The sequence below is a fragment of the Mustela lutreola genome, chromosome 14 (assembly GCF_030435805.1).
Source record: "Mustela lutreola isolate mMusLut2 chromosome 14, mMusLut2.pri, whole genome shotgun sequence".
Taxonomy (NCBI): domain Eukaryota; kingdom Metazoa; phylum Chordata; class Mammalia; order Carnivora; family Mustelidae; genus Mustela; species Mustela lutreola.
This window is the reverse complement of record NC_081303.1, coordinates 5,750,397-5,765,790: the sequence shown is the minus strand read 5'-3', so window position 1 is coordinate 5,765,790 and position 15,394 is coordinate 5,750,397. Positions and strand designations below refer to the sequence as shown.

At 49.9% G+C, this 15,394-nt stretch overlaps 1 protein-coding gene across 3 annotated transcripts in view; it reads right to left on the bottom strand.

Moving 5' to 3' along the window:
• The window catches only part of ILDR2 (immunoglobulin like domain containing receptor 2), a 56,894-nt gene that overhangs the window by 6,253 nt on the left and 35,247 nt on the right, over nucleotides 1-15,394 (bottom strand). For 2 of the 3 annotated variants that reach the window (XM_059147167.1, XM_059147165.1), the window contains 4 exons: nucleotides 13,259-13,405; nucleotides 11,969-12,145; nucleotides 4,024-4,137; nucleotides 30-240 (listed from right to left, as the gene is read on the bottom strand). In XM_059147167.1, coding sequence (XP_059003150.1) covers nucleotides 30-240; nucleotides 4,024-4,137; nucleotides 11,969-12,145; nucleotides 13,259-13,405 — 649 coding nt within the window. The remainder of the gene's footprint in view (nucleotides 1-29; nucleotides 241-4,023; nucleotides 4,138-11,968; nucleotides 12,146-13,258; nucleotides 13,406-15,394) is intronic. The other variant, XM_059147166.1, reaches the window with a different exon arrangement.

Genomic DNA, 15,394 nt, shown 5'->3' with positions numbered 1-15,394 from the left:
CAGCCTGGTGCGGCCACCTTGACCTGTACCTGAAGCTCTCCCGATCCTCCTTGTTATACTCCATGGCCGAGGGCCCCCGGCTGGCCCCGCTGCCGCCTCCCACGGCCCCGGACCAATAGTCAGGATTGCTCTCCAAGTCCCCGGACACAGGGAACTGCTTGCTTCTCATCTGGTGGTAGGCCTGGCGGAAACTGCTGTCGTCCTCATGCAGGGAGCTGAGCTCGGAGATGGTGTTGTTATCTGCAGGGACAAAACCAGGCATGACAGAGCTTTCTACGTATTAGGAAGGGAGCTCTGTTAACGGTTCTGGGGAAACTGCCTCCCGAAGGCTTCAGTCCTGTTCTGGTTTAGTTGTAGACCTGAACTAACAGTGTCTGTGTTCTTAGCTCAGCAGGAACAGGCTCTGTCCAGAAGCCCACTGGCTTATAGAGAGGGAGGCTTCCTACATGCTCTGTTCTTAAAATAGGAAAATAATTGTTACTGCTCCACCTAAGGCACGTTTCCCAGAACTTGGGCTCTTTGCAGCTGGTTTCCTCCTAAGGCGTCTTCATCCTTGCTCCAGTGTTTTTCTTCTTGTAGAATTCTGTGAAAGCTACGATGATCCCAGGCATCTTGAGCCAAAAGGGGCAACACGAGAGAGAACCCACAGGTCACAAAATCTTCCTCACTGGTGGCTGCGTCCCAGGATGGGCCTTCAAAACCAGTGCGGCCCCGTGCTTTCGAGGGACCCCATTCCTGCCTCCTTCAGCTATGCCCTTCGCCCCAGGGCACAGTCCACAGGGGCGAGGGGACTGCACACCTAGTGTCCAATCATCCCCTTTCTGGACGCTCATCCAGGAACGTGGATTATCCTTCCCAATTGGTACCAAGTCCATTTCCAGGGCCCACAAAGACTTCTTTGCCTCCCTAACGAATATTCCAGGTGTGTATGGCCTGGGTGGCTAGGACAGCCGAGTCGAGGGAAGGGAAGACAAGCGGGGCGGCTGCACTCGCAGCCTCCTGGCCTCCACTTGTACTCCTCCTACAAAGAAGGGGGTTGTGGTCACCGCTTTCTCATTTCCTACAAAGTGGCCTAAGTAGCATTTTGCAAAAGCACTTGTGAACAAGTCAAGAATCACAGTCTAGAAAGAAAGGGGGGAGGACCAATTAAAAAAAACAAAAAAACCACAACCACTTGTTTACAGAATTTTGAAACGGATTGAATATCATTTTACTTAAAAACGCATCTAGTGAATCTATTTGTCATGCAATTGGATCCGTTTGTTTTCTAAAATCCTTTGGTCAGAACGTCAAAATATTATCAGAATCAACATTTATAAAGTATAAGGTTTGGCTGTTGAGTAGAAGGTAAGCCAAGATAGGACGTGGGCAGCGCAAATCTGTGTCTCAGGTTCCCCTCTACTTCTCCTCCCTAGCCCCAAGAGTTCTCGGAGGAGCACTCCCACCCACAGAGGAAAGGAAGGGCCTCCCCTCCCTCCCCCTGCTGCATAAACACAACCTCCTGGTCCTGCTTTATCCGGGTGGGGGCTTACTGAGAATGCCATTCATTTTGGTCATGTAATCATTTGGTTTTGAATTACAATTTTTAAACTTTTTCCTCCTCCGGAGGAGAATGGACTAGTGACTCCCCATTTGAAAGGAAAAGAGCTCAGATGCTACTGATTAATAAAATCTAGAACCTTCCTTTTCTCATGATCCCAGCGAATTCTAATCTCCTGGGAGCAGTACAGAAGAGAACTTTAAAATGCCTCAAGTGAAACTGTTGAAACATCCTATTGTTGCCTCCGAACTTTCCTTAAACTTCAGGGAATAATGGATCTTTTCCATTTCTCCACATCCTGAGGGCCATCTCAGTTTCACCATTCATAGCGACAGACTGTCTAGGCTGTATGCCGTTCTAACGTTTCTGCCGCATTGAATGTAAACATCAATATCCCTGCTTCACAAACACCTAATAATGTAACTCTAGAACAGGAGAGGCAAACTTTCTCTGTACAGGGCTAGATATTAAATATTTCAGTCTTTGCAAGCCACACTGTTACAATTATTCGACTTGGCCACTGCAGTGTGAAAGCAGCCAGACAACATGTAAGGGAACCGGCCTGACTCTGTTCCAGGACAAACTTCCCAAGAACAGGAGATGGAACCTATTGGCCCTGGAAGGTGTCGTCTGCAAGATCACCACACTGGGATTCTGGACTAAAAATAGCCCAAGTGCAACCCCCTACTTACCAGGGCAAGGAAAGTGAGGGTCTTACTGGCCAGCAAATTCCCGAACCTGACATTCCCCGTTCTTATAGAATCTCGTCACAACCCGAAACCATGAGATCCGTTTTACAATGAGATCTTCGAGACTGTCCCATGTCCATGATCTGTCCCAGGGTTTACTCTGCTCTTCAGAAAGAGAGCCTGGCAAAGTCAAGTGAACTGTATTCCCACTTCACCTCTATGCAATTATGGGACCGTCAACCTGCAGGTTCCAGATCTTGGTTCCAGTTGTGGCGCAGGTACCGAGGTGCCAACACTGGGTCTTTTCCCTCTCTGCTTCCTTTCCTACTCTGTAAAATGAAGGAGGTGGGAGTCAACCACCTCAGTCTCTTCTGTTCCAACATACTAGAAAGTCCTAGGAGGTAGAAGGCTGTGATCTCTGAACAGAAACAGCCACTACAGCCACGGAGCCAAGAGTCGGCTCAAAAACGTCCTGTGTAAAGAGCACAGGACTGGGAATCAGAAGAGCTGGGTTCTAATCCCGGTCTGGCCAGTCACTTCAGCCCTCTGGGTTTCTGTTTCCTCATCTGTACACTGTGCAGACTGACCTCGGCCACCACTAAGGTCCCCTTGGGTGTTCAGATGTCATTACCTTCTGACCAGCCAGTCCCTGGAGACCATTTCAGTCCAGGTAGACTGGTGACATCACCTAAATCAGGATGCATTCTTTAGTTTCAGCCTCAGGTTTTAACTCTTACCCTGAGCTGAGAGATTCACAGATTTCCTCCCCAGGCTCCTTCTCCTGGATTGCTGTCTCTGTCCCCTCCCAGGGCTCCATGACAACACATTACAACTAACTTGTCAAGTGCAGTGACATCTGCATTCCTGACATTCCAATCTGGAGATGGTCTTTTTATAGGCAGGCCGGTGGGAGGATGCAGCAAGGAACGCAGCTCAGACAGGATGAATTTAGCTTTGCAAACTGGGAGGAATATGTTGTCCTTAATCTGAATACAGTGCCTCTAGTCTGGGACTGTTTCCCCAACAGTTCCATCAAGCCTCTCCTCGCTTCCAAGGCAAGGAGGGTTCAAAGAGAGAGAGAGAGAGAGAGAGAGGTAGTGACCTCACCACCATGCCAGCCAGCACCCTCCAATAATCAGCCCGTCCATGTCAGACCTGCCCGGAGCTGGGTCTCGTCACCAAGGTAAGCTGGAGTCCGCACCAGCACTCAGCTGTGTCCACTGCAGAGTGTCCGAGGGCCTGTGAGTGAAGGCTGGGGTCCTGCCACCTACAAGCTCAGGAACTGGAAAGTTCTTTTGATAAGAGGGGCAGCCTCTTTCCTAGCCCTCAGTCTCTGCCGTCGGGCATCTCAGAGGAACACAGGCCTCCTTTTCTGCTGGTAGACTTTTCCTTCCGCTGCTTAGAGTCCTCCGTGGAGCAAGTCGGCAGCTGGACCGTTGCTCAATGGTAGAGGTTTTCATGTTGGGGGAAAAACTCACATCTTTAGTCATTATTTTGAATAGAAGGGAATGACCCTTTGAAGAAAACATCTGCAACCTCAGCACTGCCTGGGCCCAGCACAGCTGACTGCCCCACGGAGAGAAACAGCACGAAGCAAGGTGGGAACGACCGCTCTGCCCTTCCCACCAGGAGCCCTATTTCTCCCTTCTGTGCCCTCAGAGCTACTCTCTTCAGGACATCGCCGGCCCCCCTGCTAGTCCTAAGCCACCAGAGCTCAGGGCTGCCCACGTTTGGGAATCCCCAAACCCCCTTTAGCCGTGAAGCCCAGATCACGTGGCACTAACAGATGCTCACATCTGCCTCTCATCCTTCTGGCTGGATCAAACTGAGCCAGCTCCTTCTCGACGTAGTACAGGACCTTCATGGAGTCTCTCTCTTTGTCAGCCTGAATCCGGTAACCTTTGCGAACTGTGGAGAAAAGGACAGGAAGGGGAGCTGAGAAAAGCCGGAGGTGGCCTCTCTTTACTTTACCAAGTAAAGCCCGCCGTTCCTGCTTATGACAACTCTTTTTGAAATCGCCAGAAATAATCATCTATATTTATACTTATGGAACCGTGACTGAGATCCCTTTTATCAGATGGTGGCCCTGGAATGGAAGAACAGCAGTGCACCACCAAGTTCGCTCACAGTAGATTTGGGGTCATTTGTTAACTTCTGCTTCCTACTTTCTGACCTCCTTAGCTCCACTTAAAGCTTGGGGGGGGGGGGGAGACAGATTTTCTGGACGGAGGACATAGATCATGCTATAGCATCTGCGGGTCCCAGCTCCGCTTGGTGGGAGAACAAGTAAATAAAACAGATACCCGAACATCGGGGACCTTGACGAGGGTGGCCTGAACGCCTCTGGTTTCACGGGAGATGGTGCAAAAATCCCCTCCCAGGTGGCGCATACGAGCCAGGATGATAGACTACAAGAAGCGTTCGTGCAAAACGAAAATGAGGGGCAAAAATACATGGATTGCTAACTCTGGTTCCACTTTATTTCTCTGAAGTTTTCCTTTTGGGAGAAGAAATACCATAGTATTCCATACACGATTAGTTCCACCTGCTGCTGTGTGGTCAGAAGCAGGGGTTATTTTGGGGGTGCTCCATAACGAGAGAGAATACCATCTCCTACGCTCCCATCACTCATACTGTCAGGAACAAAGACGGTTTAAGCCCCACATCACTTAGTATCAGTCGAGTCCAATACCAGCCCCAAGGGTGATCAGACACAGGCAAGTCAAATCTTCACAAATGCGAGAAAACGAGAGAGAAGGACCCAACATGCCAGTGGTAAGAGACAGCATGCATCGAGCCTCTCAGTGTGCTAGGTACTGCCCTAATGCTCTGCATGGATATTTGCTCCTCACAACCCCTAACAAATTTGCTGATAGCCTCAGTTTATGGTCGAGAAAACTTTGGCTCAGAGAGTTTCCTGCCCTGCTCCAGAATAATGGGCAGCACAGGGGCTAGACCTACGTAACCTGACTGAAACTCGGGAGCCCAGAAGCAGAGGCAGGAGGGAGCGACCCAAGAGGAAGACAAGAAGACCCAGTGTAGGAAATGCTCGTAGGTGTGTCATGGGTGGTGTGACCAGGGGCACAGGCTTATCGGTCCTGTGTTCTGGCCAGTCAGGACTACACAACAGGATGGAAGCAAGTAACCCAACTCCCAACGCGCTCGGCTCCCACAGTAGGCCAAATACCGTAAAGAAACCATATGGCCACGTGTGCCTCCAGAAGAGCCTCCACGTGCTGCTCTCTGGTCACGTGACCCTGGCTGTGGACAAAGTCCCATGTGTGCACAAACGACGCACACAGAGGATTAAAATACTGTACTGCTCAGCGCTCTCCTCACAGCCCTGGCTTTGAAGACCGAGAGAACGCCCCCACGCCCATTTGCAGGTGCACCGATGTTCTCTGTGAGAACATTCTGGGCCCTTCCTAGTCACCTCCACTTGTGAGATTTCTTTAAAAAAAAAAAAAATCAGTGAATCTCTGCACACGCTTTTCAGGATTACCTTCTCCTGGAGGTTGGAGCTGTAATCCTTAGGCCAAAGCAATTATTAGTAGGAATGATTTTATTTATCAAGCTGCACAGCCTTCCATCTCTGCAGAGGCGTTTACAGAGTTGTACAGACAGTTCAATTAAAAGGCAATTATCCCACGGAAGTGCTATGTTGTTCGGAGGCAGTGATGTCTGACGGAGGAAACACAGAGCTCGGAAGGTGGGGAGCCCGGCATTCGTGGGTACATCTCTGGTTCATTGAGGGACCTCACATAAATGATGGCCTATCCAGGACCCAGTTTTCACATCTATCAAATGCAGCTAATACTTCTCAACCCTTCTCATCTTAAAGAAGACAAATATAGGAAAAAATTTAAAAAAAAAAAAAAAAGACAACAAAGACCAAATCACTAGAGTACTTTCTTTGTAATTATTAGCGGCAGCTCAAATAGCACCACATCCAAAAAGCTTTCTCTGGTTCTCACAGCTAGAAAGTTCTATCTTTCCTCCCTCTCTCTTTCCATCTCATTTCTCTCTTCTAAATCATTTACTTGGAACTTTAATTATGACTCTCAATATATTCTAGTTTGTCCCAAATTCTGTGTATAAAGGTCCAATCTTCCCAAAGATTCTTGAAGGAGAAGAATTCTTATTCTAGATGAGTGTAAAGCCCAGGACACTGCTGAGTAGGCGTTAATGTCTGTTGGAGCTGAACTGAGCCAGTCTGGAGACGATGGTGAAGTTCATGATTCCTTTGGAAATAGTATTTTTAGTAGAGTTTCCCTCTCCAGCCTGTCAGCTTCCTGAGGGTGAGGACCAGTTCTCTCTGCTTATCTCTGCATCCCCAGCACTTAGCACAGAGCCTGCCTGGCACACTGTAGACACTCAAAACGTGTGTGTGCGGATGGATGGACGGATGGATGGACGGACGGATGGACGGACAGATGGAAATCAGGAATAGAAACTACGAGTACGAGGGAGTACAAGATGAGAGCGAAGCAGCCACGTGGTTGCTTTACTGAAGGGATTTGACCAGGAAGGAGAGGACTTGAATGGAAGCTTGAGGGAGCAGCAAGGCATAGGCAGATTTGGTTGTTATTGTTGATGGTTATTTTTTAAAGGAGAAAACTAGCATTTGATAGGCATCAGGGAACAGGCCTGCTCTACCTGAGCTATGACTTTATCAGTGTGTTTTTTAGACATGAAGCTACTAAGATAAACCATTCAGTCACACTGAGATGGAGTGGAAGGGGGTGGCTGCTGCACGGAACAGTGTACCGGCTGTCCCGTGGTCGTCGGAGACCGCGGCCGCTCAGAGACCGCTGGACACCTCTCAGTTAACTGCAACTCGGACCAAAGCATAGATTGTTTTCTCTGTCATTATAACAAATTATAATCCTCATTATGAGACAGCTTGGGTTATGTATGCGCAGGTTATCATGTCCCTGAAAAGTTATAACTACGGACAGCCTTGAATGAAGGTGGTAGGTTCACCTCTCAAACTCCGGCATTATCTAGGGACTCCAGCAGAAGAGGCATTTTCAGCCTTGACTTCTCGGTCCCTCCAGCGCATGCCTTCAGGTATCGAAATCCCTCTCATTGGCCAAGAAGGACAGAGGCAGAGTATGGATATTTAGACTTTAGAGATAACATCATTTGGCTTCAGTAGCCTAAAAGCTAGGCAATTCTCCCAGTAAAAGGTGTTGGTTTTGGATTTGGTTTTGGTTTTCGATTCGTAATTTGTCTGAAAACCAGAGAACTCTGATGTATGGTGATATTTTAATAAGATGTGTCCTTGACTACTCGCCGAAGTCCAGCACTTTTTTGGAAAATGACCCTCCTCCCCAGGGATGTTCCAGTTTCGGGCGGATGAATGATTTGTCTTTCTCAAGTTCTGTCCAGTCCAAGTCCTCTGGTTGGTGTGGCCCCTCTAAGTTACTAACCTTGGCACCTTTGGTTTTAGTGGAGAGGGAATACTGGGCTATTCTTTTGATGCCGAACTATAACTTCAAAAATGTGTATTGTTTAAGTAGTTGAGCAGATATTTTTGACCCAGTTAATTGAAATTAAGTATTTTTCAGCTATTTTCTCCTTCACAGCCAAATCTAACTTATAAAACTTGCAAAAAAAAAAAAGTCTCTAAGGCAGATACCTATGGATATAGCCTTGTTTTTCCTGTCCTATCTTAATGAGCTAAGTCAGGCTGTTTATGGATGATGGAACAGCTGCCAGATTCCACCCCCAGGGGGAGAGCAGCTCAGTTGTGGGAGAAGTGATGCTCAAAATTTGCATATTCTCTGTATACATACAGTGGCATATATATAGACCCACATCCTTATTAGTTTTGAAAATGACATTTCAAAACCCTACTTGCCTACTCAATTCTTTTGTAAGAAGGATGAGTGGGGGCCAGGTAGATGGGAAAATGACTTAGAGCCAGGCAAGAGAAGCTGTGGGAAGCTGAGGCAGGAGAGCATTAAATTAATCAAGGAGGGAGATGCTAGAAAGGACCAGGACAGTATGACAGAGACGGAGTAAAGTAAACGGATTCAAGGCTATTTTGAGTACAGTCTGAAGAACTCGGTGACAAATCAGATGAGGGAAGTGAGGAAGAGGTCCCCGCTTCTCGTTCGGGCTGCTCGGTGGACAGTAGTGCCACCCACTACGATAAGAAAGGCCGGAGTTCATTTGAAGTCTAAAAACAGCAGATTAATTCCATTTCCTAGAGTTTAAGCTCGAAATGCCCGTGAGATGTCCAGAAAGCAATTTGATATATGGGACTGGGGAGCCGAGGAGAGGCTGGAGATGGCGACTGGGAGTCATAAGCACGGAGAAGATGACAGAGCCATTGGAGTAGGTAAGATTTCCCAGGGAGAGGACCTTGGGCCAAAACAGGAACACCAGCATCTGGGGTGTGGGCCGTGGAAGGAGAGCCAGCAAAGAGCAAAACAGGTAGGGAAAATGACTAAGTGATATAGGAGGTAAATGCTTTTGAGAAGTCAAGGGACGTAAGAATTGAGAAGCATCCGTTACATTTAGCAGTAGGGCAGTCGTCACAAGCACTGGTGTCCGGAGTAGGGAAAGTGACAGCCAGATGGAAGTTCGCTGAGAAGTTGGGGAAAAGCAGAGGAAATGGAGACAGGAACTACTTAAAGCGCTGAAGGAGTTGGGCTATGAAGAGCAGAAAAGGAACAGGGAAGTAACATCAGAGGACTGCGGGGGTTTTGCAGATTGTTATATGTTAATGGGAGAGCTTTAAGCCTGGTTTGAACACTGCTAGGATGGAGACAGGGAGAAGGAACGGCGGGTGATGAGAGCCAGTCTTCCGACCGGAGGGAGTGTGGCTGCTCCGTAAAGACAGAACCTTGACAAAGAGGAAGAGGCTGTATCCAGAGAAGGACAGGAGACGGTCTTCTTCTGTTGGAACAGAGATCACAAATGAAGGTCGGGAAAAGGAATCAAGGGGACTCTTGTCGCTCGCATTTGGTAACCTTGCCTCTTCAACTACTGAGAGGGTCCAAAGGGGTGTTGTGTACAAATGTAATCTGAAAAAAAATCACTGTTGCTACATGATTACCCTAAAATCCCTAAAATTAAAGTAGCATATAAATATAAAATAGGCTAAATTTACATCTTTTCAGTCAGCATTTCCTAACATCTCTAACATTCTTTCAAAAATAAGCTACATGAAACATGGGCTTGAGCCACCTTTTTCTTAAAGGACACATAGCCAAATGCCATCAGTAAGTCTGGCCATGGGACCATGAGGACAGGAATGTGTCCATTGGGGGATCATGAAGAATTCCTTCCTGACTCGAACCAGATTACGACACCCTGGGCCAGACCGGCTGTGGCCGACATCGGCTGTGCAGATTCCCTTTTTCCCCGCTAATGGAACCGTGATTTTGTTCATTTCCAAGATGAATAGTGTTCCAGCCTAAGAGACGAGTCTTGATTAGTTCAAACCAATCAGGTATAGAAATGGGCTCGAGACACAATTCTTGCCACTAAAATTGCTAGGAGATGTCTGTTGGAAGGGGAGGGGCTTCTGGAAGAGGTATCCTCACTCTTGAAAGAAGCAGCACAAAGAAAACGGATATGTTTTTCCATCTCTGAACGCATTTAGTGCCTGGAACTATGGAAGTCTTCATAGGATCACGAGGGGAGCCAGCTCAGAAGCACAGAACAAAAGATGGAGAGAACTAGGTCCTTCAGTGTTGCCACGTGAACTGATCCATCAACCAACCCCAGAGCCATCTTTCTTTGGGATTTCTTGCTATGCGAAATAAGAAAAGTTCCTATTTTTCAAGCCACCTCTTTCTTCTTTTTTAAAGATTTATTTATTTTTGAGAGAGAGAGGGAGAGAGCATGCAGGCAGAAAGGGCAGAAGTGGAGGGACTCCAGCAGGGACCCACAACCCTGCTGAGTGTGGAGCCCGGCATGGGGCTCGATGTCACCAGCCTAAGATCATGACCTGAGCTGAAATCAAGAGTTGGATCCTCAACCGACTGAGTCACCCAGGCACCCCCAAGCCACTTCTAGTTGCAGTTGGTTAGTGAGGCAGGATGGGGCCAAAATGATCGAACTGTAACAAGCAAGAGCTAGAAAAAGGTTGAAATCAGGAGAGAGGAAGTATTTGTCCCCTGGCCCCTCCGCCATTGGGGAAACAACCGTATTGTCTGTGTCTCTCTAATTCCCGGTGTGTCCTTGATCATGAGGCAAATCCCATTCATGTCCCCTGGCCCCTCCGCCGTTGGGGAAACAACCATATTGTCTGTGTCTCTCTAATTCCCGGTGTGTCCTTGATCATGAACTTTTACTTCTCTGTCTGTGACTCATCCTCAGGCTCCGATGTCAGAATTCTACCAACTGTTCCAGGGAGAGAAAAAATCACAAATACCAATTGCTCACTGATGACATCCACTCCTTCCAGGGTCAAGCACGGACAGTTCATCCAGTGGGTAAGACACTCTTCCCTGCTCCCACCGGAAGAAGGCCAGATAGCTCCGGGGGGACATGCCTGTTTTACCAACCCCACTAGCTCATCCACACCTAGGAATTCAACAGGCATCTCCTAAAGATACTTCACGCACGTCTAACCTTCCTACTCTGTAATCCTGTTTCAAGCGTCTCCATGGAAGCTCTGTTTGACTGCCCCCCACCCCCCGCCCCTCTACCCCTCTGCCTTTGCCAATAACCACGAATTCATCATGCCCTAACACACCATGGTGCATCTCCACCCAAATACGCTCTCCTTACGCATTACCTAATTCTCTCTATGATGCGCGTCCCTGGACAGCCTGGGCTCATCTGAAGCCTCCCTTTCCTTCATTCCCAAAGTCTTATTTTGAAGTATCTCTCAGATTGACCTACTCATTTCAATTCCCGTGGCCTCTGTCGTGGCCCGACTGCTCTCACGTTCCCTGAATGGCTTCATTTTCATCTCAGCTCGGTATCTCTGATCCCACTCTCTTCCACTGCCACGCGCCTCGTCGGCATGTCGCCTTTCCAAGGACTCGGGAACCTGCCAGTGGCTCCCGCTCACTTATGGCACCGAACCTCGGGCTCTCCTGGGTGGGTTTCAGGACCTTCCTTAATCTGGGTGAGGCTCCATCAAAGCCCTCCACTTCCTTCTAGTGTCCAACACCCCCCCCTCTTTCTTCCAGCTCCAAGCTCCTACCACGTGTCCTTCCTGGGGGGTGCTCAGCACCTCCCTCTCTCTCCTATTTCTTTGTGTTCCTCTAGGCCCAGCTCTTCCCTGAACCCTCTGTAACCGCTCCAGCTCCATCTCCTTTGAACACCCAGCACCACACTCTTTGCAGCATCTCATCGTCCTAATAAAAATCCATTCTCTCTCCCTGGCTGGGCCATTCTGCTTCCTACACAAACCATGTCCTATACTTCTTAGTGTCCCTCACCGTGCCTTTGACAGTCCTGAACACTAGGTAGGGATGAGATAACTATTTATGAACTGGATGGTCAGCATTCAAGGGCTACCTTGCCTCTTTTCCTCATCACTTCAGTTATCGGGGATCTGGGGAAGGGAGCAGGGACAGCGACATCCTGCGGTCCTTGGAAAGCCTGACATGCACTCCAGATGATACCTGGTACCGCTGGAGGGATCCCATTTCTGGAATGGAGACCATCATTTTCCAAAGAAGCATCACCGAGCTGACGGTTCCCATCAGTAAGGAACCAGAGCAGAAGCCAGAGAGGAGCATGGGGCAGGGTGGTCTGGAACTACATTTACCACTGTGGCTGCCTCCCGTGGAGTCACTTGGTGCCAGGGGGGGCGGGTGCGGCTTGTCCATCAGCATGCCGGTTGGGGGGGTTCCTCCCAGGGGGACAGAGGGGATGGAGTAAGGGCCGGGGACACCGGAGACAGAGGGAGGGTACCCGGCCTTTGCTGCTTTCCCTGCTTCATACACTGTGGAGGGAGATGAAGAGCAAAAGAGATTATATTATCGTCCCACCCTCCACAACCCTCACACCGAAACTGCCTGAGGATGCGCTTAAGGGAGCCCCGGGACGTGCGTGTGCGTGTGTGTGTGTGTGTGTGTGTGTGCGTGTGCGTGTGCGTGTGCGTGTATTCTCCTAGGCCTGAACTATTCATCAGAACGTCTCTCCCACTCCCTTGGACTCCTCCGGCTCCACCAAAAGGCAGCGACATAAGGAATTACGGGGTTCAGTAGCTGGCAACGGAGTCATTAAGCGGTCCTAGGAGCGGCCATGGCGGCCTCCCCAGTGCCAGCAGCAGCCCACCCTTCAGCACGCGTGAGGCCCCCGCAGGAAGCCTAGCGCCAGGCCACCCGGGGCTCCTTCCCGGAGGATCCTAAGCCTCTTCTAGAGAGGCCGGGCAGGCACAGAGCTTGCACGTGGCTCTGCTCTGGGATCTCAAAGGCAGAGCAGATCACCGGACCCCCCCTGGAAGCTGCTTCATGCCTAAGGACACTGAAGATGCCTGCATGTCTTTCCCCTTCAGGATGTGTCTGGTTTCTGGTCTGGGGCGCCCAGCTTAGTGGCTGCACGGGCTCGGCCCTTATGGTGCAACTGTGCATCCCCCGATGAGGACTGGTCTGGTGGGCCACGTTGTCTCGGGCACAAATAAGACTCCTCCCCGGCTGGGTGGTGTGCCGAGCCTGCCGTCTGCACGCTCTGCTGGTAAAAAGAGGAGTTCTCTGCCTTTGAGAGGCACGACCAGAGAAGCTTTCCTCTAGCCTGAGTGCTTGAAGAGAGGGCAGAAGCCTTCCCCACAACCTGACCATCGGAGCCTGCCCTTCCCTTCGTGGGCGGCGCCAGAGTGAAATGCAGATGCGGGGGGACGGGTGTGGATGCCAAGTAGGAGAACTGCATGCGGGTGAGGACACGGGGACGGGCAGCTCGGGGAGCCGGCGGCTCCCGGCAGAGGAGGGAGGCTGGAGCAACCAGCTCCGGAGGTGGAAGGAAAGGAGGTGGAGAAGAAAGTCGGGCACACAGCTCTCTGACAGAGACGCGACCTCTCCTCCGGTCGCCCTGTCTCCCCGCCCGGCACTTTACTCACAGGCCTGCGGGCAGCAGCAGGACTCCGGACAACACGGGCAGCGGATGTAGCAGCAGCAGCTGTGCGGGCAGCACTGGCACCAGCAGATCCCCACCAGCACGAAGAAGAGGAAGACTCCCAGGATCACCAGGCCGACGAACACCCACTCTGGAAGGACGCACAGAGAAACCCACGCTGGGGGCGGCCCGCCGCACCGGCAGGGACCCTCTTCTCGCTGCCTCCTGTCAGAGGAGTGGGTAGTGGGGGCAGGGGGGACCCGGGGAAGGAACCATCACGACAGGGCACAGAGCGCCCCCGGCTCAGGGGGAACTCTGAGAGCGAGAAGGCCTGACGCGGCGCGGTATGGAGAAGAGGGAGGAAGGGTCCCTAGGGTCCTACTGAGCGCGGTGGAATGACCAGCACGGGGTGGTGGCGGAGTTTCGGGGCCTTCCGGGGCAAAGGGCTTACCATATCCACCGTAGTGTCTGAACAAGGATGGGGCAGGACCAGAAAGACTCCTGGCTGGGGAGAGGAATCTTGGCAGCTGAGCTGGGAAGTGGTGGGTTCTGTGAATATGTCCCTTTTGTGGGCAACTTATTCTTACCTCTAAAAACACGAGTCCTGAGACAAAGTTCTGTGTCACAGGGTCTCAAGATATTTAGGTGGTCCGGGTCTCTCCCTGCTGACCACCCCTGTAACCCCTTTCCTGTCCTCAGCATCAAGGCTGAGATCAAAGCCTTTTGCTTCTATCTGTGGAACAAACCAGGGAGAAAACGAGAGACAAAGACTCTCGTGCTGTCCCCACGCCCCAGGAGTGGCTTGGTTTGGTCGCACTCAGGCCGGCTGTGCGAACCAGGCAGCAGGCCCACGGCTACAATGGCTCCGGGCTCTGACGGCCGTACCAGCTGTTAACTTCTGCTGTTTTCACACCTCTGCCAGGGGTCGAACACAACTTCCGGTTCATCTGCTTGCCCACAAGATTCAAGAAAGGAAACATTCCATCTGGCTTACATAAAAATGGCATGACCCTCCATGACTTTACGTCATGCTTTCAGGACTTGGCTATAGGACCCAGCTTCCCACTGGAGGCCGGGGATGGACTGGACGAGCCAGGATTGCCTTTGAAAGTCCAAAGATTAAAGTGATTCATTTTGACGGAAGGCCGCCTACCAGAAGAACCTTTACAATGAACTTTAAGTGTATATTGTTTTTATTGAATTTTGGTTGTTAAATATTCCTTCAGTTAAATGGACATTCAGTTGGAGCTTGAAAATAGGATATTTTTGTTATATAAAGAGTTTTGTCTTAATGCTAAAATTATCTTTGTTTAGAACATGATTTCCTCAGGACGAGAACAAGCAACTTATGTTTTCTGAATGTCCCTCCTCACTCTCCCTCTGAAATACACTCAAATTAACCAGGTCACCATCTCTTCAGTGAGGAAATGAGAAGGTCTTGGGTCTGGTGAGAATGGTCTGGAGAGCATTCCTGCTGAGGACAATAGATAGCTGAGGGTTTTGCCCCAGTCCTCAGCTACAGCACAGTAACATTCTATAGCCTGAGACAGATAGGAGCCCTGAGGAACAGAGCGGTGCTGTGGCTCGGCGGCTACAATGAGGCTCGGGCCGTCAAGGCTAAAGACTGGCAGTTTTATCTCAGAGAAACAAAAGAATGCTCTCCATGAAAGGATTCTTGGGAACCAACAGGGAGGGATATTCAACGGCCAAGGACCAGATAGGAAAAATACAGTAACTCTTTCTTGAGACCGGGAGATATAACATCTAGTTGGAAGTCATGCTTTGTAACATCGTGGGTGTGATGAACAAATGGGTACAAACAGACACAACTCTGGATAAGGGGGAGTCCCAAAGAGGTGTCTACGTACGTCCCTGGGATCAACATTTATATGAAGAACGTCGTATTTGGGACGGCCAGCTAACGGCAAAACGGGAGAATTCATGGAACTCAACCGTAAAGACTTCAGATGTTTTAAAACCTGAACAAAGTCAAAACCAACGGCCAGGAATATTTTGTTTCTCTCTCTTGCTCCCAACACTTAGGCAGCTCTTAACCCTTTGCCAGAAGCCGTCTAAAGCAAGTCGGAATCATAGCCTTCCCCATTCCCTGAGTTGGCATATGTCCCTTCCCATAGCTCAT